General features: G+C 42.0%; 1 protein-coding gene and 1 long non-coding RNA gene across 5 annotated transcripts in view; one reads left to right on the forward strand and one right to left on the reverse strand.

The window, feature by feature from the left end:
- LOC122554251 (vitamin D3 hydroxylase-associated protein) overlaps window positions 1–27,723 on the reverse strand; it is a 62,382-nt gene extending 34,659 nt beyond the window's left edge. For 3 of the 4 annotated variants that reach the window (XM_043698982.1, XM_043698984.1, XM_043698986.1), the window contains exons 1-6: window positions 27,471–27,723; window positions 24,763–24,876; window positions 21,820–21,960; window positions 18,293–18,426; window positions 15,288–15,494; window positions 6,296–6,336 (exon numbers count right to left, since the gene is read on the reverse strand). In XM_043698982.1, the coding sequence (XP_043554917.1) occupies window positions 6,296–6,336; window positions 15,288–15,494; window positions 18,293–18,426; window positions 21,820–21,960; window positions 24,763–24,876; window positions 27,471–27,695 (862 nt within the window). In that variant the 5' untranslated portion in view covers window positions 27,696–27,723. The remainder of the gene's footprint in view (window positions 1–6,295; window positions 6,337–15,287; window positions 15,495–18,292; window positions 18,427–21,819; window positions 21,961–24,762; window positions 24,877–27,470) is intronic. The other variant, XM_043698983.1, reaches the window with a different exon arrangement.
- On the forward strand, window positions 4,566–7,969 carry LOC122554252. Its single transcript, XR_006312951.1, has 3 exons — window positions 4,566–4,606; window positions 5,552–5,699; window positions 7,888–7,969. It is a non-coding gene; the product is annotated as an uncharacterized LOC122554252 (long non-coding RNA).
- Window positions 27,724–27,927: the final 204 nt, after the last annotated feature.

The following is a 27,927-nucleotide window of genomic DNA, read 5'->3' on the forward strand; positions in this document are numbered from 1 at the left end:
CAAAGCTATCTCATGTCCCCGTTTTGCCCTCCTGATTTCCCTCCTAAGTATACTCCTACTTCCTTTATAATCTTCGAAGGATTCACTCGATCTATCCTGTCTGTCTATACCTGACATATGCTTCCTTCTTTTTTTTTTTAAACCAAACCCTCAATTTCTTTAGTCATCCAGCATTCTCTATACCCTGACAGGAATATACTTTCTCTGGATTCTCGTTCTCATTTTTGAAGGCTTCCCATTTTCCAGCCGTCCTTTTACTTGCAAACATCTGCCTCCAATCAGCTTTCGAAAGTTCTTGCCTAATACCGTCAAAATTGGCCTTTCTCCAATTTAGAACTTCAATTTTTTAGATCTGGTCTATCCTTTTCCATCACTATTTTAAAATGAATAGAATTATGGTCGCTGGCCCCAAAGTGCTGCCCCAATGACACCTCAGTCACGTGCCCTGCCTTATTTCCTAAGAGTAGGTCAAGTTTTGCACCTTCTCTAGTAGGTACATCCACATACTGAATCAGAAAATTGTCTTGTATACACTTAACTTCCTCTCCATCTAAACCTTTAACACTATGGCAGTCCCAGTCGATTTTTGGCAAGTTAAAATCCACTACCATAACTACCCGATTATTCTTACAGATAGCAGAGATCTCCTTACAAGTTTGTTTCTCAATTTCCCTCTGACTATTGGGGGGGTCTATAATACAATCCCAATAAGGTGATCATCCCTTTCTTATTTCTCAGTTCCACCTAAATGACTTCCCTGGATGTATTTCCGAGAATATCCTCCCTCAGCACAGCTATAATGCTATCCCTTATAAAAAATGCCACTCCCCTTCCTCTCTTGCCTCCCTTTCTATCCTTCCTGCAGCATTTGTATCCTGGAACACTAAGCTGCCAGTCCTGCCCATCCCTGAGCCATGTTTGTGTAATTGCTATGATATCCCAGTCCCATGTTCCTAACCATGCCCTGAGTTCATCTGCCTTCCCTGTTAGGCCCCTTGCATGGAAATAAATGCAGTTTAATTTATTAGTCTTACCTTGTCCCTGCCTGCCCTGACTGTTTGTTTGACTCACTTCTGTTCTCAGCTATACCAGTCTCAGATCGATCTCTTTTCTCACTATCTCCCTGGGTCCCAAACAAACTCCCCACACCAACCCCGCACCTTACTAGTTTAAATCCTCCCAAGCAGTTCCAGCAAATTTCCCTGCCAGTATATTCGTCCCCTTCCAATTTAGGTGCAATCTGTCCTTCTTATACAGGTCACTTCTACCCCAAAAGAGCTTCCAATGATCCAAAAAAGTGAATCCTTCTCCCATACACCAGCTCCTCAGCCATGCATTCATCTGCTCTATCCTCCTATTCCTGCCCTCACTAGCTCGTAGCACCGAGAGTAATCCAGATATTACTACCCTTGAGGACCTCTTAAATTTCTGCCTATCTCTCTATAATCTCCCTTCAGAGTCTCAACCTTTTCCCTTCCAATGTCGTTGGTTCCAATGTGGACAATGACCTCCTGCTCGCCCTTCTCCCCCGTGAGAACATTCTGCACCCTCTCCAAGACATCCTTGATCCTGGCACCAGGGAATCAACACACCATTCTGCTTTTACTCTGCTGGCCACAGAAACGTCTGTCTGTACCTCAGACTACAGAATCCCCTAACACAATTGATCTCTTGGAAGCCGACGTACCCCTCGTTGCATTAGAGCTTGTCTCAGTACCAGAAACTTGGCTGTTCATGCTACATTCCCCTGAGAATCCATCACCCCCTACATTTTCCAAAACAGCATACCTGTTTGAAATGAGTATATCCACAAAAGACTCCTGCCCTAGGTGCCGACCTCTCTCACCCTTCCTGGAGCTAAACCCATCTATGTGACTGTATCTGAGACTCCCCCCCGCCTCCTCCTATAACTGCCATCAATCACATACTGTTGCTATTGCAAATTCCTCATCGCTTCTATCTGTCTCTCCAACCAATCCACTCGATCTGATAAGATTCGCATCCAACAGCATTTATGGCAGATATAATCCACAGTAACCCTTAAACTCTCTTTAAACTCCCACATCTGACAAGAAGTACATGTCACTGTAAAGGCCATTTTTGCTCCTTCACAATCTACAGACCCAGAAAATAACACCATCTTATTCCTCTACAAACACTGCCCCAGGTTAAAGTAATAGCTATGGCTTATATTTAAAGTGTAAGAGACTTATCTCCAAAAAACATATAATCAAGAAAGAATTCACTGTACTCACTACTGCAGCCTCTCTCTTGGACAGACTTAAAACAACGATTAACATTATTTGATTCTGTGCTGTGAACTTTGCCCAACAGCTCCTCCAAGATTAGTTGTGAATTTCACTGTTTGTTAATTTTCCCAGATGCACTCCGATGTCGAGCGATACACGGATTCAAACGGCAAAGGCGGTAACTGCAGGTTCTCTCTCTCGCTCTCTCTCCCCTGCACTGTCCTCACCATGTGCTTCCTTTGTCTGCTCTTCTCCCTTTTAAAACTGCTGTTGCTTTGACTTTTTCTTCCAGGGTTCCAAAACAATGCAACAGCTTATAAAACAGTAATTGCTGCTCCTGGAATTCAAGGAAATCACCTCCAACACCTGAAATACCTCAAAAATAAAAAGGAGCAGCTCTTACAGCCAGAAATTTTTCCGCATCCTCCATCTTGGATTACCCAACTGAAGATAGATGAGCCACAGGCACTACCCTGAAGAATTCCTGCAAATGTTCCTGGAACAGAGATGACTGACTTCCAACAACCACATGCATGTTCCTATATGCCAGACATGACATCAACAGTGGAGGGTTTGCCCCAAATACACACCTACTCCAAATTTCGTAGGGCTCCTTGATGCCACACTGACAACCCTTGATGTCAAGGCTGCGTTTAACACTCTCACCTCCCCTCTGGAATTCAGCTCTTTGGTCTATGTTTGAACCAAGGTTACAATGATGTCAGGTGGTGAGTGGCTTTGGCGAAGCCCAAGCTGGGGTTCACTGAACAGATTATCTCTGAGCAGGTGCTGCTTGATAGCAATGTTGGTGACACCTTAAATCACTTAACTGATGATTAAGTCATTATAGGGATGATTGAGACTGTTAGGGCAATTATTAGGCAGGTTGGATTTGTCCTGCTTTTTGAGTAAAGGGCGTACTTAGGAAATTTTCCATATTCCACAACATGCCAGTGTTGTAGCTGTACTGGATTGACTTGGATAGGTGTATGGCAAGTTCAGGAGCATGTGTCTTTGGTACTATAGATGGAATGCTGTCAGGGCCCTTAGCCTTTGCAGTATCCAGTGCCTCCAATAGTTTCTTGATATCCTGTGGAGTGAATTGAATCGGCTGAAGACTGGTATCTTTAATGCTGGGACTACTGGAGGAGGCCGGAATGGATCATCCACTCCACTTCTGGCTGACAACTGTTGCAAACATGTCAGCCTTATCTTTTTGCACTTGTGTGCTGGGCTCTTCCATCATTGAGGGGGGAAGTACTTATGGAGCCTCCTCCTCCATCATGTTGTCTAATTGTCTACCATCATTCACAATTCAATGTGACAGGACTGCAGAACTTAGATGTGATCTGTTGGTTGGGAGATTGCATAGCTGTGTCTATTAATTGCTGCTTATGCTGTTTGCAATGCAAGTAGTCCTGTTTGGCAGCTTTATAGTAGATTGGTGAGTTATAGATTCATATAGCACAGAAACAGACCCTTCAGTCCAACTCATCTGCACCGACCAGATATCCCAATGTGACCTGGTCCGATTTGTCAGGATTTGCCTTATATCCCTCTAAACCCATCCTATTCATCTACAAATCATTTTAAATGTTGTAATTGTACCAGCCTCCACTATTCCTTCTGGCAACTCATTCCTTACATGCACCATCCTCTGCATGAAAAAGTTACCCCTCAGGTCCTTTTTAAATTTTTCCCCTCTCACCTTAAACCTATGCCCTCTCAATTTGGACTCTTTTCCTCCCCCAACCAAGGAAAAAGATCTTGGCTATTCACATTTTCCTGCCCTTCATGATTTTATATACCTCCATAAAAGTCATCCTCAGCCTCCATCAGTTGATCCCAAAATGAAATATTCCTACATTATATAAGAACTTACAGATGGACCAAAGTTGTAGGGAACAGGTCCATGAAAATTCTGAGCTATGCAGATTGTCCCTTTTTACCAACATCAAAAAGGCTCCTCAAAGTAGGTTCTACACCTAATTAAAACCAAAGAACATAAAGCTTTTTGCATAGTATGCATAAACTGCAGCAATGTGGTGGCTGAAATGTTGCTAGATGCTTAATTGTTGACTCATTCATTTTCTAAAATGAGTTACTTCCACTCTATTGCGCTCTGTCAGTCTTCCATATAAATGAAAAAAGATCAGGATGTTCCTGCAGTGATTGTAACGAGGTCAGCCAAGTGTACTTCATAGAACATGAGTTCCCCGATTGGACCGGATTAACATCCTTAATCAGGGAACCCTGGCTGACCAGGTAAGAACAGGAGTGTCCAGTATCCTGTTCACTCAGAGCTGGCCATGAGGGAGCTGGATCAGCGTCAATGACTCTCCATGTGTAAGTAAAGGGTGAGTTGGTGACAGGATACCAGCCTGTGTTTCAGTTCCTATAATATTATGATGCATGATCTGCAGAGGAAAATCTTCCTCAACCAGGTACTTTGGAAATAATTTGTCCCCTTGATCAGCCATTGCTAGAGTCAGGATGGAGAAATATCACCTTTCCTGATGAAGGGCTTTTGCCCAAAACATCGATTTTCCTGCTCCTTGGACGCCTGGCCTGCTGTGCTTTTCCAGCACCACACTCTGGACTCTATTTCTCCAGGAGACAACACAAGAACAAACCAGATACTGGTTTATACTCCAAAGGGACTAGGTAGCCATTTTGCACAACCACTGATATTTTAACAGGAGGTTCACTCACCTCCACCCTCCAAACTACTTTCAGTTATTGGCTGAGGTCATCTGCTCACTGAAGGCCTAGTTTCAAGCCAGGTTCCACACTACAACATCAGAGTTTTGAAGACATAATGCTATCAGAAAGGATTTCCCTCACATCTCTGATGTCCTCACCAGTTTTGGAAGTCTTCAGTGCAACCTTTGGTTGACAAACAAAGAGTGGCAAAGTCACTCAGTGGTTAGCCCAGCTGCCTCACAACGCCAGGGACCCAGGTTTGATTCCAGCTATGGGCAGCTGTCTGTGTGGAATTTGCACATTTTGTGTCAGAGTGTTTCCTCCTGATGCTCTGGTTTCCTCCCACAGTCCAAAGATGTGCAGGTGAGGTGGATTAGCCATGCTAAATTGTGCATAGTGTCCACGGATATGCAGGGTAGGTGGACTAGCCAAGGGAAAAGTAAGGTTACAGGGGCTAGGACTGGGTGGGATGCTCTTTGGAGGGTTGGTGTGGACTTGGTGGGCCAAATGATCTGTTTCCATACTGATGGAACTCTATGATCAAAAAGGTGCCTTTGTGATTCTCAAGCTGATTCAGCAATGCCTTCGTCTCCCGGCAGGGCTGCCGGACCTCCTGAGGGATTTCCCAAAGTTGCTGGCCCACTGCTGTCCATTATAACAGAGGGTGGAAGGACCGTCTGCTGCCAGCATGACAGATTTCCGGCCACTCAGTTGGTTCCGATACCTACAGGAAAATCCAGCTTCAAGGTAAATGTTGGTTTAACATGTGACGCCTGTCTAAGAATCTAGATAAATTGTAAAAGTAGAGAAAGCTTTGCAAGCATGATGGTTAAGATACAATGACAGAGAAACAGAGCTAATTAAGGTGCTGGCATTTCTTAGTAGAGGGATAACATACAAGTTAATAAAGTAGAATGTTATAACCCTATAAAGAGCTCAGAGTGCTACGTGCAGTTCTGTTTAACCCTTGAAAGTGATTAACTTAGAGGGCTCAAGAGTTGGAGTAGCTGGTTAGCTCTTTGGAGCCAGTACAATGGATCAAAGGCCTCTTATATTGTTAAATTCTACAATTCTATACCTAATTTTTGAGAAAAAGCTTATTATTTTTGAATGAGTACAAAGAAGGAAAGTGAAATGATTCCAGGCATGTTACAAAAAAATTAAAATCATCATTAAAAAGCAGTCAAGGAAATTAACCTTGTTCTTGAAAATCAAACCTAGTTCAACTGTTGACGTGTAATTCGTACTGGATGAGGCAAATTGTTCACTATAATTAGGAATATAAAAGCCAGACAATATTGGGAAACAAATTGAAGGTCACTTGGAATTTTTTATAAACTTACCAGTTTTTTGTCCAGGTAGAGACGTTCTGATTCCTTGAGAGCTAAATAACATATCAACAATAAAAAATGTCAGTGAAAGAAACAGATTCCTCTTTGTAATCATTCATGGTGCTTTAATGTAATAATCATACAGGGCGATAGTTTAGTTTCAATGGAAACCTACTGACAAAAACATAAACACATGAACAATGGAATATCCTCCATTACTCTAATTTTAACTTTCAAAAACAAACGAGAGTGTGCTCAGTTCAAAGAATAAACATTTTAAAACATGAATTTGAATTTTTGTTGAATTAATTAAATTGAATTCATTTCTGAAACAAGACTCCAACCAATTTCTCATTTTATTGGAGGTGAGCTGAGGGACAGGGGGGCCATTCTCAGTGGTTAGCACTGCTGCCTCACAGCGCCAGGGACCCGGGTTCAATTCCTGCCTCGGGCAACTATCTATGTGGAGTTTGCACGTTCTCCCCGCGTCTGTGTGGGTTTCCTCCGGGTGCTCCGGTTTCCTCCCACAGTCCAAAGATGTGCAGGTTAGATAAATTGGCCATGCTAAATTGCCTGTCGTGTTAGGTGCAGGGCTAAATGTACGAGAATATGAATGGGTGGGTTGCTCTTCGGAGGGTCGGTGTGGACTTGTTGGGCCGAAGAGCCTGTTTCCACACTGTAGGGAAGCTAATCTAATCTAATCACTGGAAGTTGGTTGGTCATTTAAACAGCTAAAAAGGCACGTGCCTTCCTTTTAACAACCAATGTACTTTTAATTCAAGTCAGCTCGCTTTCCCAAGATTTAGGAAATTTCGGCTGAAATGAGTTACAAAGGACTCACCCATGTCGAATATGGTTAACTTAAATGTGCAAATGAAGCAAGGCATGTGAAAAAAAAAATTCATTCAATGAGGAGTTTTGACATGGAATGTACTGCATTCTGAAAATATGGATCCATGCTCAGTTCAAGTATTCAATAGAAATGCTGTGCAAGGATTAGCACTAGGGAATAGAACCAGTACATGTACAATGGGCCAAATAGCCCCCTTTGCACCATAACTGTTCTGTAGTTCTGCAATGTGGCTTTACAGAACTACCTGCAGACCAGGAGGAGCAGGAATGTTGCCTTTTGCCTTCCAACATTCCCCTCAACATATCTGCTCCCTAACCACTATCCCAAAATAATATTCCCCACACCCCCAGATTTACCGGATCCCAGACCAGCATTTACCGGCTGTAACTATGTATTTCAGCACCTAACAGGTCTTCAACACTTCAGTCAGGCTGGTTGCAAGCATGAAACCGAGAGGAAGAAATTCAAACTTGTCCTGCAGTTTTAACTGCATGGGCTTCAGGAAGTCCATTCTTCCGGATAACAACCTCAAAACAGTATCATCCTAGCACAGAATGCCTAAAATTTAAAGTCACAGTCAGACGGTTTTGTTACCCTGTGGCAATTGAAGATTACTTCACTTATGCACCACAGAATAATTTGGCTAGGTTTTGAAGAATTTAACTATTCAAGAGGATAACGAGAAACTATGAACTTTTTCAAATGTGTCATTACTGTCATATATAATATTATATCCTTATTATCCCCGCAGTTTGGAATCAAAAGGTCAACGCTACAGCTAAAAGATTTTATCAATTGTTACTGAAAGAAAGCACTTCAAAACAAAATCAACTGCAGTTGCAGCGAGGGGAAAAAAAAAATCAAAAAAGATACTCTCTTTATCCACAACAACACAAAAGTGACGATGCCAAATGGCGGTGTTGTGGAATGGGGCCCAGCATATTCCAGTAAAGTGGCGAAATATAGACTTCTTTGTGACAGGAAACAGGAGCAAATCTGACAGAAAATGAAGAGGAGAATTACTAGGTAACTGCAGAAAGAGAAAAATCAAATGCAAAATTAACTCAAGCTGCACTTGCGTGTCTCAGTAATTACCTTAACAACATCCTACTCCCAGATGCTCCATCCAATTAAGGTAACCGGGTGTGCCATTGACCTAAATGAGTGTATTTCAGGTGAAATATTTAAAAGGGGATCAAACCTAATGGGTTTTGAATGCTCAGTGGTTGAACATATTCAAGACTATGTTTTATAATATAAGTGACTGCTAAGGGAATTAAGAGATTTAAGGATAGTGCAAGAAGTCATGAAATGTTGTTCCTACTTTGTCTAACTTCTTACTCAACTAACCAAGTTGCAAGCATTTCCTTTTACAACCTTCTGTACATTCACAGGATGTAATATTCTCCTTAAATCCGAGACACACAATCATAAGCCTCGACACTGATTTTTTTTTTTCAGGAAATTCTAAGAAAACTCAGGGTTTTTTCTAGTCCTATCTACTTGGAGGCTAAAACAACCGATAACTTCCATCTCTGATGATCTAGAGACTAAAGTGCCCTATTGTTGACATGGATCTTTTCCTTCATCTGAACCAAACCGGCTTGTGATCCCCTGGCCTATCAGTCATAAAAACCCAAGTTAATAAAACACTTCAGTAGTTATCACGGCAGTTATCGAGCCATTAGCTCTTTGTTGTTTGTGATAAGATCTATCCAAAAGATATATTCCTTTTTCAGCAATATTTAAACCAAGCTCATTGTGGCCCAACAGCATCACACAAAATGGCATCTTCAGCAGGACTGATGGAAACCCAGCCTGACTAATTCAGCATTTGCACTCATGTGCAATGTTGTTCCTAGCCAATTGTTATTAATGAAGTGGGCTGGGCCATAGGGGACAAAATGGAGAAATGCAACATGGAAGCAACTCTGCTCAAAGTCTGCCACTTCTTGACCCTCATCCTCCATCTCCGTTCAGAGCCACATGTTCCTTCTGTCCTTATGTTGAAGTTCACCCTTGTATTGCTACAGGTGGAGCAGGTTTCATAAGGCCCATACTGGCTCCAAATCCAAGGGGCACCAGAAAAAAAAGCATCTGCACAATTAAAGCAGGGACAGTTTCTAGATCTGCTAAAAACACAGGGAGCAGCTTGCAAGAATGGTAGAAAAAAATAGTAAAGAATTGTGGTGGTACAATGATATGTACATAGGGTATTTAGTACAGTGTTGGGTTAAGTTTCTGCTTCAATGATAAAAATTATTTGTTTGCACCTTCTCCTGGTCTTGTACATACTTACTTGCTGTGTGGCAAGTGGCTTTACTGCCATGAAAGGATGAGAATTAAAGATGAATGAGGAGTGTCTTTGATACGGTTACATCATTGATTATAAAAGCTATGTGTCGGGATCATAGGTTCACAATTAGCTTCATAATGGGTGTACTCTTTCCACTTAACAATACCTCAGAACATCCATGTGTTGCTGATTTTTCATCCTCCTCCTCTTCAATTCCAGGTTCAATGCATTCAACACCTGTTTATCCCACTACTATGCTACATTGTGCAATCTTTCTGCTTAGGCAAGCTAATACATAAACAAAGCCTGTCCAAGCAACTACTGCCTTAATTTTAAAGTCACAGTCAGACAGTTTTGTTACCCTGTGGCAATTGAAGATACTTAACTTACGCACCACAGAATAATTTGGCTAGGTTTCAAATAATTTAATTATTCACAGAGCAAGTTGGTTTCTCTATTATACCCTCCTCCATTGTCTGTGCTCCTCACAAGTGTCATCCTGCAGGCCTTCATGCCGGCAGCCTTCATCTCCAGAGAGCGAACTCTAGCTCTGCTTTGAGGAGTGAAGCGCTCAGGCAGGGCAAAAGGATCTTGGCAGTTCCCTGGGAATCTTGTACAAAGATACACTGATGGTTTTATGGTTTCACACAAACTGTGCATTAATGGAATGACCCTTGCAATGACCAAGACTCCAGGGTGATCGGGGAATCTTAATCGCCACTTGTGCAATTGATAATTTCCTGACCATATGAAAGTCAAACAGAATAACAGGGCTGTTACAATGCAGACAGCCATTCAGACCATCATATCACAGAAAAGTCTCCAAATGAGCATCTCACCTACTGCCATTCTCCCCTTAACCTTTGTTCCTTTCACTTAACCATCTAAATGCCGTTTTGATTATGTCAATTAAACCTACTTCCACTAGATTCTCATCCATTATACATTCTAGACCCTAAACACACGTTGTGTGGACAAGCTTTTCCTGATAGCCATTTTGCTTCCTTTATTAATCATAAAAAGGTCAAGTAATGGAAGGGGCACGGATTTTATACGACAGAGTACTTTTTGCTCAATATAGTCTGTTCAGATCTCATACTTCAAAAAAAGATCACCCCCTGCCTTCCATTCTCCAGGGAAAACAGCCCCAATTCCATCAATCTATCTATCCGTCCACATATCTGAAGTTCTTTATTCATAAACCAGAGTGCTTGCACTTTCTTACAGGCCTCATTGGTTGCAAATTGCATAAGGTAATTACAGGCATATGAGAGAGGAACTGATGAAAATTGACTGGAAGTAGAGCCTATTGGGCAAGATAGTAGAGCAACAATGGCAGGAGTTTTTGGGTGTAATTGAGGACACAGTACAGAGGTTCATCCCAAAGAAACAAAAAATTATCTGGGGTTTTAGTGGGGTGGGGGGGGGGGGGTTTGAATTACTCAGCCATGGCTGATGAAGGAAGTCAGGAAATAGATCAAAGAAAAAAGAGAGAGCCTATAAAGTGGTCAAGAGCACTGGGAAATCAAAAGATTAGGAAGACTGGAAAAACAAATAGAGGATAACAAAGAGAGAAATAAGGAAGGAGAGGATCAAATATGAAAGGTAAGCTAGCCAGTAATATTAGAAATGATAGTAAAAGTTTCTTTCAATACATTAAAAAAAAGATCAGTGAGGCAAAAGCAGAAATTCAGCTGCTCCAAGTTAATGCAGGAAGGCTAGTACTGGGAGATAAGGAATTAGCTGAAGAACTTAATAAGTACTTTGTGTCAGTCTTCACAGTGGAAGACAGGAGTCATATCCAACAATTAAGGAGAGTCAGGGGCAGAGTTGAGTATGGTAGCCATTACAAAAGAGCAAGTGCCAGAAAAGCTAAAAGATCTAAAAATCGATAAATCTCCTGGACCCGATGGACTATATCTTACAGTTTGAGAGAGAGGTGGCTGAGGAAATAGTGGAGGTGCTGACTGTGATCTTTCAAAAATCACTGGAGTCAGAGAAAATTCCAGATGATTGTAAAATTGTTGTTGTAACCCCCTTGTTCAAGAAAGGATCAAGACAAAAGATGGACAATTACAGGTCGATTAGCCTAACCTCGGTTGTTGGTAAAATTCTAGAATCCATCATTAAGGATCAGATTTCTAAATTCTTGGAAGTACCGAATCAGATTAGAACAAGTCAGCTTGGATTTACTAAGGAGAGGTAGTGCCTGACAAACCTGTTAGAATTCTTTGAGAGGTAACAAGTAGGTTAGACCAGGGGAAACCCGGTGAATGGTATCTATCTAGACTTCCAAAAGGCCTTTGGTAAAGTGCCTCACAGGAGGTTACTGAGTAAGGTGAGGGCCCATGGTGTTCAAGGTGAGCTACTGGCCTGGATTAGCGATTAGCTGTCTGACAGAAGGCAGAGAGTTGGGATAAAAGATTCCTTTTCGGAATGGCAGATGGTGACAAGTGGGGTCCCACAGGGTTCAGTGTTGGGGCCGCAGCTGTTCACTTTATATATTAATGATCTGGATCAAGGGACTGTGGCGAACTTCGCCAGAATGCCCCATGATACTAAGTTAGTCAGGCAGGCAGACAGTACTGAGGAGGTAGGGAGGCTGCAGAAAGATTGAGACTGTTTAGGAAATGGCTGATGAAATTCAATGTGAGCACATGCAAGGCCTTGCACTTTGGCAAACAGAATACAGGCAAGGACCATTTTTTAAAACGGTGAGAAAATTCATAAAGCCAAAGTACAAAGGGATCTGGGAATGCTAGTCCAGGTTTCTCTAAAGGTTATTTTGCAGGTTGAGTCCATGATTAAGAAAGCAAATGTAATGTTGTAATTTATCTCAAGAGGGTTGGAAAATAAAAGTAGTGATGTGCTTCTAAGACTTTATAAAGCTCTAGTTAGGCCCTGTTTTGAATACTGTGTCCAATTTTGGGCCTCACAACTCAGGAAGGAAATACTGGCACTGGAGCATGTCCATCGGAGATTCACACGGATGATCCCTGGAATGGTAGGCCTAACCCATGATAATCGGCTGAGGATCCTGGGATTATATTCATTAGAGTTTAGAAGGTTATGGGGAAATCTAATAGAAATTACAAGATAATGCATGGCTTAGAAAGGGTGGACACTGTAAATTTGTTTCTGTTAAGCAGGGAGAGTAGGACCAGTGGGCACAGCCTTAGAATTAGAGGGGATCAATTTAGAACAGAAATGAGGAGACATTTCTTCAGACAGAGAGTGGTGGGTCTGTGGAATTCATTGCCACAGAGCGCAGTGGTGGCCGGGACGTTGGGAATCTTCAAGGCAGAGATTGATAAATTCTTGATCTCGCAAGGAATTAAGGACTACAGGGAAAGTGCGGGTAAGCAGAATTGAAACGCCCATCAGCCATGATTAAATGGCTGAGTGGACTTGATGGGCCAAATGGCCTTACTTCCACTCCTATGTCTTATGCTCCTGAGCCATGACAAACAAACATCGACAGACACATCTGTAGGCAGCAGATGCTGGAATTCAGGGAATATTCCTGCTGATTCCTTCAAAGAGCCAGAAGTGAAGATATTAAGACAGGCTATTGAAATCGATGTTTGGTACTCTTGCCTTTATTGGTCAGTGTATGAAGTTATATGAGTTGGGAGATCATGATGTGGTTATACAGGGCTTTGATCACATCACTTTTGGAATATTGCATTCAATTCTGGTCTCCCTACTATAGGAAAGACGTTGTTAAACTTGAAAGAGTTCAGAAAACATTTACAAGAATATTGCCAGAGTTGGAGATTTTGAGCGATAGGGCGAGGCTGAATAGGCTGGGGCTACTGTCTCTGGAGCATCGAAGGCTGAGGACCTTATAGAGATTATGAAATCATGAGGGGCATGGATAGAGTGAATAGTCAAGAGCTTTTCCCCAGGGTAGGGAGTCCAAAACTAGAGAGGGCATTTAAGGTGAGGGGGGAAAAATTTAAAAGGCACTTGAAATACTTTTTCCTCAGAGGGTGGTGCATGTATGGAATTAACTGCCAGGGGAACTGGTGGAGGCTGATTACATTTACAACAACATCTAAAAGGAATCTGGATGGGTACATGAATAGGAAGGGTTTAGAGGAGTATGAGCCAAATGCTGGGGCGGCATGGTGGCTCAGCGGTTAGCACTGCTGCCTCACAGCGCCAGGGACGTGGGTTCGGGCGGCTGTCTGTGTTGAGTTTGCACATACTCTCAATGTCTGGATGGGTCTCTTCCAGGTGTTCTGGTTTCCTCCCACAGTCCAAAGATATGAAGGCTAAGTGAATTGGCCATGCTAAATTGCCCACAGTGTTCAGGGATGTGTAGGTTAGGTGTATTAATCAGGGGAAATGTAGAGCAATAGAGTAGGGGAATGGGTCTGGGTGAGTTTACTTCCATGCTGCATATTTCTATGACTCAATGGTGACTTTGACAGCCCCTGGCAACATATGGCCAACAGATCCAGTGACAAAGAAGTTTCTTCCAAAAAGCTGCAAATGTCAGTGACCACGTGATGTGAAAACCTGAGTCGCCTAAGGCACTGGTGCCAGACATGTCAATGCAGCTCCTCCTTCGTTGCAACCTTGATTTGGAGTTTAACCTCAAGAGTATTGAGTGTAGGAGTTGGCAGGTCATGTTGCGGCTGTACAGGACATTGGTTAGGCCACTTTTGGAATACTGCGTTCAATTCTGAGAGTTGAGGTTGTATGTGAAAGATGTGTGGTGCAGCACTGCGCACGTGTAGTTTCTCCTGCGAAATAGAAAATTGGAGTCGATCCTCCTTCCGCTGTTCATCTTGGTCCTCACCTAAGGTCCAAGTTAAAGCCATATATGCAGGGCACCCATTGTGAGCTGATCGTTGATAGACATAAAGTGACAACGTGGTCCACAAGACTCCAAAGCAGTGAAAGTGACGTCTAAGGTGTTACAAAGCAGTGAAAGCACATCCTAAAATAAAACAAGAACTGTGGTGCTTGAAATCTGAAGCCAAAACACAAATGGCTAGAGAAACCCAGCAGGTCTCACAGTATCAATGATTGATGCTGCTGAATTGCAGTTCCTTCAACTAATTTTGTTTTGGAAACGTGTTCATCAGTTCTATGAACACTTAGACGCAACGTCCATTTGCTCAGTCACTTTGACTCCTTGCAAGTTCCTCGAGCAACACTCACATGCAAGAATTCAATTCTATTAGCACAATTCAAACAGCCAGCAATTGCCTTTAAAAGTGTTAAAATTGGCTGGTAATTTCATAAGAGTCGCAAGCAGGAAGTTAGGGGTGAAAATGACTGGCCTTTGTTTGCTTTCTCACACACAATTTGAGCCCCTTCCAATGGCTACTTGACCCAAATCCACACTGTTTTTGTTTATAAAAAGGTTAAACAGTCTCCCTGACTCCAACATTGTAAGTCAAACCACTAGTGATTCAAGATCCTTAGGCGACATGATGGCTCAGTGGTTAGCACTGCTGCCTCACAGCACCAGAGACCTGGATTCCATTCCACCCTTGGGCAACTGACTGTGTAGAGTTTGCACATTCTCCCAGTATTTGCATGAGTTTTCACTGGGTGCTCCCATTTCCTCCCAAAAGTCCAAAGATGTGCACGTTAGGTGGATTTGCCATGTTAAATTACCCTGTAGTGTCCAGGAGATGTGTAGGTTAGGTAGCCAAGTGAAATGCAAGGTTAGGGGGGTGGATCTGGGTGGGATACTCTTCGGAGGGTAGGAGTGGACTCGTTCGGTCAAATGGCCTGTTTCCACCCTGTAGGGATTCTATGAATGAAATCCTGATAAAATTATTAGGAAATCAAACATTTAATGAGTTTTAGCTCAACAAAGTAAACTGTGTACTTACCTCAATCGATTCCCAGTTGGCTTGAAGCCACAGATTCCACAAAATGCAGCTGGCACCCGGATGCTGCCACCAATATCACTCCCAATGCCAAGGATCGAACCACCGGCTGCGATCAGGGCCCCTTCTCCACCAGATGACCCGCCTGGTGTGCGTTTGTGGTCATGTGGGTTGATAGTTTGCCCAAAAATAGGGTTACTGCATTCATAGCTTTAAAAAAAAACAAAATTTATCTTCCTCATGAACTGGTTTATATTTCTCAGCCTTTCCTAAATTTTGGTTTCTCATGTCAGGATACCACAGATAAAAAAAATTAGCCTTTTCTATATGCCAATGTTATTCAAAAACCAGAGCAAGGAGGTGATTGTACACTTTGATTTTGCTCCCTGCTGAAAAAAAAAGGTATCCCATCTGGTTCATATTCTGATAACATGTAAAAGATTGCTTGCTTGCTCAGGATTAATTTTAGTGAGTTTGTTTACACAAGTGGAGACAACAACTGACTTTGCTTGATTGATGTCTCAGTGAGGATAAAAGTTATTTTTATTAACATTTTTGTCAATGTCTGGATATTTTCCAATTAACCTGTTCAGAAATGGTCTTACACACTTCTGGAACAGATGGGGACTTGAACCCATCCTTCCTGAATCAGAGGTAGCGACATCACTACTGTGCAACAAGAGCCTATCTCAATATTTTAATTTTTTTTTTAATTTATCTTCTTTTTCTAAATAAACTGTTCAGGGATATGATGACACCTCAAGAGCAGGTGGGACTTGTGTCTCTCAGTCCAGAGTTAATGGCATTACCACTGTCATAAGAGGGGTCCCTCTGCCTCAACATTTGTTTTTTATGGTTAAGATGTGTCAAGTGCTTAAACATCTGTTATTAATTCTTTAAGATTAACACTTCTATAGGGTTTTAGGAACATCATTTTCTCCCAAAAGTATAAGAATGGGCAATTTTTTCCCCCCCCATGTATGCTATTGCTACCACTGCATTCATTGGTTCTGTGCATGGTGTATACTAGATGAATGGGAATGGAGTCACTATAAGTTGGCACAGACAGTATTAGAGGCCATTGAGAGTAGTGGCATGATTTGGCATGGGGAAAGTGGGCAAGAAGATGTGAAGGAGGAAGGCTAGTGTCCAGGCATGTGTAGGCTTGGTAAATTAGTCATGGGAAATGCAGGTCTGGGTGGGATGCTCTTCAGAGGTGTACCTGATGAGCCAAAGGTAGAGAGCGTGGTGCTGGAAAAGCACAGCAGGTCAGGCATATTCTTAATGAAGGGCATATGCCCAAAACGTCGATTCTCCTGCTCCTCAGATGCTGCCTGATCTGTTGTGCTTTTCCAGCACCACACTCTCGACTCTGATCTCCAGCATCTGCAGTCCTCACTTTCTCCTCCTTGATGAGCCAAATGGTCTGCTTCTAACTACAGGGATTCTATGGATTGAAAGGAGAAATCACAGAATCATAATCATCCATGACCATCGAAGATCCCCTCCCTCAGTTTCCTGAGAATTCTGGAATTGGCTTTCAGCAGTAATAGGTGGTATGGAAATGCTTGGATTGTAACTGTTTGAACTTCTATTGGTATTCAGAACCTAATAAACCTGACTTTTTGGATTCCTTGCCTCAGCTGCCATTGTTGAACAGGTGATTTGTATATTCAAAAACTATTTGTTCGGTCTGGCAATCAGTTAATTGTTGCAGTTTTTTATTTTAGCATCTAATTTTATTGATGAAACACGCTTTTTATTTTATTTTGTAGAGAGTCTCCTACACTCTGTGCTTGGTTTGATTATATTTAAATTTTCCATTTTCTCCCTACTTCTCATCCACTTACAGTGTAGTAGCTACGGCATGGCTTGCAATGATACTAAATCATTCAAATCAGTAAGGCTTCAGGTCGCTCCCCAATATGGTTTGAGCAAATCAGTTGGGGCAGGATTAATGTCATTTAATTCTCTACTAACATGGACAGCTGCAGCCACAACAACACATGAGAAGCTAAACACTATCCAGGTCAAGGCAACCTGTTGTGACTGGCACCCTACCCATTAAACATTCCCCTCACAGCCGGGCACAGCAGTACAATCATCAACAACTGACGAATCATAGAATCCCTACAGTTGGAAACAGGATACTCACCCCATCAAGTCCACACTGACCCTCTGAAGAGCATCCCACCCAGACCTGTGACCCCTACCTATTCCTATCACCCTTTCCCATGGCTAATCCACTGAGCCTACACATCTGTGGGGCAATTTAGCATGTCCAATCCACCTTTGGACTGTGGGAGGAGACCAGAGCACCTGAAGGAACCCAATGCAGACACGGAGAATATGCAAACTCCACAGACAGTTGCCGGAGGTCAGAATCAAGCCTGGCGTCCTGACATTGTGAGGCAACAGTGCTAACACTGCGCCACTGCACTGCCCTACTTTAAAACTTTTAATTCCTTTATTTTCTAGTTTAAATTAATAAAGACTTGGATGTTAGCCATTACCTCATTTCTTTCTGTAAATGTATTCTATGATGGTTATGCTTTAACACTCTCTTTACTTTGTACCTTTTCTCATTGGCACCTCTGTAACTGTGGTGGTGGTGTGTGGTGACATTTATACACTTTTCACTGTACTCCCATACTTCTGTACATGTGGAAATCTAATAACTTTACTCTTAGATCTTATGGTGTTATGGTCTGTTCAGAAAGATTCAGAATTGATCTCAAACTGCACTTGGTAATACAGTCCCTACAAGGCACACACTTCCTTTGTTTGTGACATTTTGCTTCTTGCAGTTATGTTGCACGGCAGTAATTTTAATCTTTACAATAATTTGCTGTATTTTCACAGAAGCAGGTGACCATCTTTTCAGCTCCTTTATTCACAATGTATGTGAACTATATTAAAACATGTCATTTATCTTAATGTTTTGAAATTTCTTTTAGTTGTTAAAAATATCAGCAGCCGCTAACTACAACTCAACAATACATGATTACCTTAGCAGAGACTGAGGGACATTCGTTTTCACAAAAGGAATAGCCCCTTGTTTCTTCAGCACTTGGACCAAGACACTATCCTTGGTTGCAGGCTGGTGAAAGAATTTCCTCAGTCCACATGTTGAATCATGACCCTGTGTTTTTTAAAAAAAAAAGCCTCTTGAGAAACATTTTTTCTTTCCCCATTTCACTCAGGAGAGCAGAAACTAGTAAAAAATCAAAATTGGATATATATCGATTTTTGCTCCCTTGCTTATGCATTAGGAAAGTTTGCCAAGGAAAATGTGATCTGTCTGGATTTTTAGGAGTTTGGCAATGACTCAATATTCCCAAGAGACAAACATAGAGAGTCATAGAGATGTACAGCATGGAATCAGACCCTTCGGTCCAAATTATCCAAACTGACCAGATATCCTAACCCAATCTGGTCCCACCTGCAAGCAACCGGCCCATGTCCTTCCAAACCCTTCCTATTCATATACCCATCCAGATGTCTTTTAAATGTTAAAATTGTACCAGCCTCCACCACTTCATCTGGCAGCTCATTCCATACATGTATCACCCTCTGAGTGAAAAAGTTAACCCTTAGGTATCTTTTATATCTTTCCCCTCTCACCCTAAACCTATGCCCTCTCAACTCCCCCACCCCAGGGAAAAGACTTTGTCTATTTATCCTATCCATGCCCTTCATGATTTTATTAGCCTCTACAAGAACAGCCCTCACATCCTCCAATGCACCAGGGAAAACAGCCCAAGCCTATTCAGCCTCTCCCTGTAGCATGTCCAATTTTAGGGATCCGCATGCACTTGAACCCAGAAAAGGTCCAAATGGGGTCTTTATACCTCCCTTCTATAGCTGCTTGAAGTTTGCATGTGGTCTGTGCAAAAACACTGCTCACCCACCATGGAGAATGCGTAGGAAAATCTCCAAGCAATAAAAAGGTGAAATTATTGTAAACGAATATCTTCTGGGATGCAAATCCCATACAGCAATAGTAGCGCATTTCATTGGAAGGAATAAACATTTGTCTATGATCATGCCTTCCTACAACATGGCACAAATCAATCAATCAATCAATCATTCAAAAATCAGAAATACTTTCAGAGCAAAAAAAATGTATTCCTCCTGAAAAATAGACATACAGGAGGCAACTGCATGCATCCAATGGCTCGGCCTGTTACTCACCTAATGCGCCATACTACCTTTGAGCCACTGAGCTGTGGATACCAAATGGGCATCCTAGACAGTGTTTTCCCTATTCACTCACGGTACATGGGCGTTGCTGGCTGGCCAGTTAACGCCCTTCCCGAGCTACACTTGAACTGGGTTGATTGCAAAGCTATGGCTGTGGAGTTACATGTAGGCCAGATCAGGTAAGGACGCACTGCCAATTAAATTCTGGCAAGATCATCTGAAGACCCTCCAAATTATTACATCTTTAAACACATTTCCAGTCTGATTTGATTTTCTATCGTCACATGTACCAAGATACAGTGAAAAGTATTGTTTTGCTTGCTATCCAGGCATATCACACAAATACATCAGCGTAATAGAACAGAATGCAGAAGGTAGTGTTACAGCTACAGAGAAAAATGATTCTATTATGAGAAGTCCATTCATAAGTCTTCAGAACAGCTTCTTCCCTGCTGTGATCAATCTGCTAGTTAACACTTTCTTCTGGCAGATTTCTTTTCATTTCACCATGCACCTTTCGCATTGCTAGACATGTGGTTTTGGAAATTTGCAGACATCCAATTCAGATGAAAGGCTTTGTCTTTTAGAGACTTTTCAGGCTATATGTTATTTTCTGAGCCAAAGTGTTTGAGAATGGGAGAACCCCAAACTGACTCCGATCATTTGGGTCTCTGATCTGGACAAGAACAGTTTAAAACCACCAATCGTGAAATTTATTTGTTTCTGAAATTGGGACTGATAAAAGTAATTTAATAGAAGTTGCTATTTCAAGCACTCAAAGTTACATGAACTTTAAGCAGCAGTACAGTGATCAAAGATATGAGGAATCTTCTCATTGTTTCAGGAACCTTTGAGAAATGCATAGGGCTTATCTGTATGTCTTTAAGTTCCTGGAAGCAGCTGGATTTAAAGCCGGCCTGAATAAAAAAAAATATAATGGGAACCTCTCCACAGTCAAAATGATACAACAGACCTGTGGATGTGCAAGACAGGTCACAGGATTGTTTAATTACTGTAGGACTATTTGTTTAGGACATTGCAAGACAACTATACCCCAACAAGAACTAATAAAGGGGAGGTCCATGGGTCATATCGGGTTATGGTTCATCAAGTTTTAATGTTGTGTTAAGTGCAAAGATGAATACACGCAGAAGTAGGTTCCAGAGAAGCAACAAAGTTCAAAAGGAAGGAACAAAGTACTGCTGATTTTGGAATCCGTATTGAAAACAACAAATGTTGGAGATCACAGAGGGTCAGACAGCTTCTATGGAGAGAGAGAGCAAGCTAACATTTCAAGATTAGACTGGAAACGTTAGCTTGCTATCTCTCCATGGATGCTGTCTGACCCACTGTGATCTCCAGCATTTGGTATTTTAAGGTCAAAAGGAAACCTGTTAGAATCTGGAATATTTTGAGAAGTGAAATGTCTAATGAAATTTAACAAGTTTTTTTGGAAGCCCGAGATATCCAATTGTAAACTGGGTACAGACTGTTAACGTCTGGAATGTTTGATTTCTATTTTAAGAATATTGTGAAAAGATTTTAATTGGATTGTAACAGGAAAATGACATTAACTACACAAGGTGAGTTGTTCAAAGGGACACAGCAAAAGGAAGTGTAGAAGAAACTAATTAATTGACAACTTTCTCGTAGAGATGTGCCCTCAACTAAGCAGTTTTTAAAAGAACAGGACTGGATGATTTGGTCACTGCCTGAAACATCGAGAGCGAGTGAAGAGGATACACAAGCACACGTGTTGTTTTAAAAGCCAGTAATAAGGGAGCTTTGAAACAAATTGATAAGTTGGGTATACATTAACAGACACACACAATATGTTACTACACTCAAGTATTCAAGAGGGTATTCAATGACTATCTGAATAAAAATAATGTGCAACGTATGAAATAATGACAGGAAATCGGCAATAGGTCATATTGTTCATTCGAAGAGCCAGAATAGGCACAATGGACCGACAACCTCCTTCTGAGCCGTAAGACTTTTGTCATTCAGTGGGTGCTAGGTCAACAATCTTGATTGAAGGACTAAATGATACAGATGGTTTAATCCATTGCCTTTACACTGCTAAGCTACATTACTGGCCAGTACTTAATGGATTGTTGAGCATAAAGGACAAGGATGTAACCACTATTGGCTACCTCAGGCTTAGGTCAAGGGACCAAGAAGGGGAGCTGTTAGGGGAAGTTTTACACTCCAAGGGTAAAATTATTATTGCCTCTGAGTGAGAAGGGAGCAAAACTAAATTATCATTGCATCACCACCGACACATTTTCACATCGAATCATCTTTTTTTTAAAATCAGCTGAACCTCTACCTTGTAGTTTATGTTGTCCTTAATGCTGACAGGGATCCCATATAGAAGTCCTTTCTTCTTCCCACTGAGATTCTTAAGCTGTGTTTGACATTCTGGAAGAAATTCTGTGACGCAGTTCAGCAGTTTAGTGACTTCCAAAGCCTTTAAAAAAGAAGAAATGGTCAAACCAAGCATGACCCTGCAACTGTGCAAATATTTTTTACCTCTTCAGCAAATCAGAGGATCTAAGTATCATTGGCAAGACTTGCGTTTATTAGGCATCCCAATTACCCTTGCAAAAGTAGAGGCAAGTCACCTTCATGAACTGTTGCAGTGCACACAGTGCTGTTAGAAAAGGGAGTTCAAGAATTTTGACCCAGTGACAGCACTATGATATAGTTTTAATCAGAATGGTATGCGACTTGAAGGTGAACTTGCTGGTAATGGTGCTCCTATGCGTCTGATTCCCTACAAATGAGGGACATTGCAACAGCTCCTTACAAATTTGCAGGAGGGACTAATATACTAGCAGGGAGATTTGCTGGAGCTGCTCAGGAGGATTTATACTAATAAGGTGGGGTGCGGGTGGGGGGTTGGTGCGGGACCCAGGGAGATACTGAGGAAAGATCAATCTGAGACTAGTACATTTGGGAAAAGGAGTGTGAGTCAAACAGTCAGGGACAAAGCAGAGAACAAGGTAGGACTGGTAAATTAAACTGCATTTATTTCAATGTAAGAGGCCTAACAGGGAAGGCAGATGAACTCAGGGCATAGTTCGGAACATGGGAGTGGGATATCATAGCAATTACAGAAACATGGCTCAGGGATGGACAGGACTGACAGCTTAATGTTCCAGGATATAAATGCTATAGGAAAGATAGAAAGGTGGGGGGGGTTTGTGAGAAGATTTGTAGCTCACGTGCTCGTTGTTGTGATGGGAGTGGGATATCATAGCAATTACAGAAACATGGCTCAGGGATGGACAGGACTGACAGCTTAATGTTCCAGGATATAAATGCTATAGGAAAGATAGAAAGGTGGGGGGGTTTGTGAGAAGATTTGTAGCTCACGTGCTCGTTGTTGTGGTACTGTTCACCACTAGAGAGGAAGAAAAGGACAACCAACTCCCATTCCTAGATGGGATGGTACAGAGAACACCGAACGGAGAATTCACCACAAAAGGTATACAGGAAAGCCACATACACAGACCAAGTTCTGAACTACGAAAGCCACCACCCCAACACACACAAAAGAAGTTGCATCAAGACACTGTTCAAAAGGGCCACAACACACTGCAGTACTCCAGAACTGCAAAAAGAGGAAGAACACCTCTCCAATATATTCGCCAAAAACGGATACCCCCACAATTTCATCAACAGGACACGACACAACCCAAAGGACTAGCCACATTAGCGAACTGACAGCCAGACTACTACGACTACTAGGACTCATAACAGCACACAAACCAACAGCCACTCTCAGACAACAACTCACCAGGACAGAGGACCCAATTCCCAGCATGAGCAAAACCAATGTAGTGTACAAAATCCCATGCAAGGACTGCACAAAACACTACATAGGACAAACAGGAAGACAGCTAACGATCCGTATCCATGAACGCCAACTAGCCACGAAACGACACGACCAGCTATCCTTAGTAGCCACACACGCAGATGACGAGCAACATGAGTTCGACTGGGACAACACTACTTTATAGGACAAGCCAAACAGAGAACAGCCAGGGAATTCCTAGAGGCATGGCACTCATCCACAGATTTTATCAACAAACACATCGACCTGGACCCAATATACCGGCCACTGCAGCAGACAACCGGAACTGACAACCAGAAGTGGCAGAGACAAACCACTATAAATGCCGGAGAAAACAACACAGAAGAACTTCACAGGAGGCTCCAAAGCACTGAAGATGTCACCTAGACAGGGGACAAAATGTCTTCAACACAAATTTCCAGATGGGCGAACATTAACACAACAGATGGGGTTGGGGGTGGGGGGCAAGAGAGGAGGGGGAATGGCAGTTTTGATATGGGATAGCATTACTGCCATATTTAGGGAGGATATTCCTGGGATTACATCAAGGGAACTTATTTGGGTAGAACTGAGAAATAAGAAAGGGATGATCACCTTACTGGGATTGAATTATAGACCGGGCTGAAAAATGTGTTGCTGGTAAAGCACAGCAGGTCAGGCAGCATCCAAGGAACAGGAGAATCGACGTTTCGGGCATAAGCCCTTCATCAGGAATTATAGACCCCCTAACAGTCAATGGAAAATCGACTAAGGAGATTTCAGTTATCTAGAAGGGTGGTTATGGTAGGGGACTTTAAATTTTCAAACGTAGTCTGGAACTGCCAATGTTAAGGGTTTAGATAGAGAGGAATTTGTTAAGTATGTGCAAGAAAACTTTCTGATTCAGTATGTAAACTTAGAAATTCTTGGACCATTCATGGGTTGCAAAATAACACTTTTATTATTATCAATCCGGCTGAGAGGTCAAGAGAAAAAAAAGACTAGGTTATGAATCAGATATGTCCTAGAATATGCTAATAAATGATAATTAATTCATAGTAGAGGCAGCATAATTTATACCTTTAGCGTGTATAATCATATTGTTTTTCTCCAATTCCCACCATATAATGTTTCTAGTCTTAATTAGGTTCTCATGAGGTAATTAATACATTAGTGTCGTTTAACAGAGAAAATAAACAATACTGTTAGTGTGATGTTATTTGCGTCACTGACATTCATCAATAAAATTCGATGCTAAAATAAGAAACTTCAATAATTAACTGACTGCCAGACGGAACAAGTAGTTTTTGTGTTTACAAATCACCTGTTCAACAATGACTGCTAAGGCAAGTGATCCAAAAAGTCAGGTTTATTAAGTGCTGAATACCAAATAGGATTTCAAACTATTGCAAGCCAAGCCATGCAATTCTATACCTTTTCCATGTAAGCAAACAACACACTATCGGGAGAAAGGGAGCCATCCTGCAATTGTTCGTGGAGCTCCAGAAGTGATAGAGACAGAACAGATTCAGTGTCTCTAGATCTGCCCTAAAACAAAACATATTTTGGTTACATATGGAATGAAATGCAACAAATTGCAACATGAAGTAGCTCACTGTTTATATAATGCAAGTTAATATTAATTTGCTTGAAAAGTGTAAATATATGTTCCAGGGTTAATATTTGGTCTTCCAGAATTCTCTTATTCGTATTTAGGATATTATTGCCAAGTATATAGAGGAAAATACACATACACAGCCTCTGAGCTGTGAAGTGGAAAACAAAATACTGTTCTCCAGCTTGAAACTACATGCAAAAATATGCTGGCGACGCCCAGCTTGAAACAAGATTCCCTACACAGTGTGGAAACAGGCCCTTCGGCCCAACAAGTCCACACTGACCCTCTGAAGAGTAACCCACCCAGACCCATTTCCCTCTGACGGATGAACCTAACACTATGGGCACTTTAGCATGGCCAATTCACCTGACCGGCACATCTTTGGATTGTGGGAGGAAACCAGAGCACCCAGAGGAAATCCATTCAGACATGGGGAGAATGTGTAAACTCCACACAGGCAGTCACCCAAGGCTAGAATTGAACCTGAGACCTGGGTGCTGTGAGGCAGCAGTGCTAACCATTGAGCCACCATACCACCCTAGTGAACCTCCTCTGCAGCTCCCTCTAGTGCCAGTACATCCTTTCTCAAGTAAGGAAAGCAAATCTGCACACAGTACTTTAAGTGTTGCCTCACCAGCACTCTACACAGCTGCAACATGACCCCCTGCTTTTAAACACAATCCCTTTAGCAATGAAGGACTAAATTCCATTTGCCTTCCTAATTACCAGTTGTACCTGCAGACCAACCTTCTGTGATTTGTGCACAAGGACACCCAGGTCCTTCTGCATAGCAGCATGCTGCAACTTTTTACCATTCAATTTCCTCTACCCTTTTCTGAATAGCTACTATGTTTAAGTAAGTTAAGTGGGCGGCACAGTGGTTAGCACTGCTGCCTCACAGCGCCAGAGACCCGGGTTCAATTCCCGACTCAGGCGACTGACTGTGTGGAGTTTGCACATTCTCCCAGTGTCTGCGTGGGTTTCCTCCGGGTGCTCCGGTTTCTTCCCACAGTCCAAAGATGTGCGGGTCAGGTGAATTGGCCATGCTAAATTGCCCGTAGTGTTAGGTTAAAGGGGTAAATGTAGGGGTATGGGTGGGTTGCGCTTCGGCGGGTCGGTGTGGACTTGTTGGGCCGAAGGGCCTGTTTCCACACTGTAAGTAATCTAATCTAATCTATAGTCCTTTATACTGTTACTCCTACCAAAATGGATGACTTCACATTTGTTAACATTGTATTCATCTGCAAAACCTTTACTCACCCATTAAAAGCATCAATGTTCCTCGCAAAGTTTCACAGTCCTCTGCACACTTTGCTCTGCCACTCATCTTAGTGTCATTTGCAAACTTTGACAAGCTACGTGGTCTCCAACTCCAAGTCATCTATACAAAATTGTGAAAATTGCAGCCCTAACATTGATCCCTGAGGACACCACTAGTTACTGATTGCCAACCAAAATAGTACTCATTTATCCGCACTCTTTGCTGCCTGTTAGTCAACCAATCCTCTACCATGCTAATACTTTACCATAACGCCATTTATCTTTAACTTATACAGCAGTCTCTTGTACAGCACCTTGAAGGCCTTTTGGAAATCTAGGTACACCACATCTACTGGGTCCCTGTGGTCCACCATGCTCATAACATCTTCATAAAATTCCAAAAGATTAATTAAGCATAACCTGCTGCATCTGCCCAATGGGAGATGCCTGAATGGGTGGGGTCAAGCTCCCACAGAACCAGTATTTTTAGTTTTAGTTTTTCAATAAGTGTTATTGCTGGGGTCTTAAAACTGGGTTTGGAAAATACAGTGCATCTCTCCCTACAACTGTTTTCTCTTGATATTTTTCCTTCTGGACTGGAGAATTGCTTGTGAGACAATCTATTTTAATACATTTGCCTTTACCAAGGGTGTGTCAGTGGGATGTTACTATATTGGAACAGGTACTGTTCAGTAATTAAATAATCTATTATTCTGTTAAGTTTTCCAAGAGTAAAGTTATTCCATTCCCTTCTTTCTGTTATTGTATTTTAACCATAGTGTATGAATTAAGTGTGTTTTGCCTCAAGACTGGTAGCTTGACCAATCAAATTGCAGTCGCAATGCAACATCTGGCATTTACATTTAAAATAAGAAAAAAAAGTGAGGGTATATGTTATCTTCTCAACATATTTTGAGGAGTTTGGACTGCTCCATAACAATACCCATCAGTTAGTAAAAGCTAAAAAAAAAACTGCGAATGCTGTAAAGCTGTTCAGAGGAAGGGTCACTCGCACCAAAACATTAATTTCTCTCCACAGATGCTGTCAGACCTATCAAGGCTTCCCAACAGCTTCTGCTCTGGTTTCCACTCAATTGGCAATCGCGGGACGTGAATACATCAATAGAATCCAGCCCAATAGAAACATTTTTCTGTTGTTCTGAATTCAATTCAATTCAATTCAACCTTGAAGTCTCAGTAACCCAGAAACAAGCGTTATCTCGCTTGTGACAGCTCTTGTTAACAGAAGCCAATCTTTGCTTACCGGTACTTTGAACTCTAGCACAGCTCTTTCCACACCGCACAATGCTTTCTTCCTGTCTGTACGCGCTTTCTCTATCGCCGCTAAATAGCTCCTTCTTTCCATCCATCTCAGCAATTTATACATTACGACAGTGCAGCAGATTAAACCAGGGATTGCTTGATACATTTGCGGCGTTAGAGCAAATGTATCCGCCATCCACGAAGACATATTTCTCAGCACAACCATCCCCACTCTGCAGCTTCTCAGGGAGAGACACAAGTTAAACCCGCCCACCAGAACTAGGCAGGACTGCCCTGAAATCCAGACATGGATTCATACAGCAGCTGGATTGTTGAAACTTGTTCCAAAGCAAAACTATAAAATCAAAGAACTGTGGATGGTGGGTGTGAGAAACAAAGCTCACTCACTTCAATAATTTTAGTCCGAGACAAAAATCTGAAACAGTAGTATCATTTAT

Source organism: Chiloscyllium plagiosum, chromosome 11 (assembly GCF_004010195.1).
Source record: "Chiloscyllium plagiosum isolate BGI_BamShark_2017 chromosome 11, ASM401019v2, whole genome shotgun sequence".
Taxonomy (NCBI): domain Eukaryota; kingdom Metazoa; phylum Chordata; class Chondrichthyes; order Orectolobiformes; family Hemiscylliidae; genus Chiloscyllium; species Chiloscyllium plagiosum.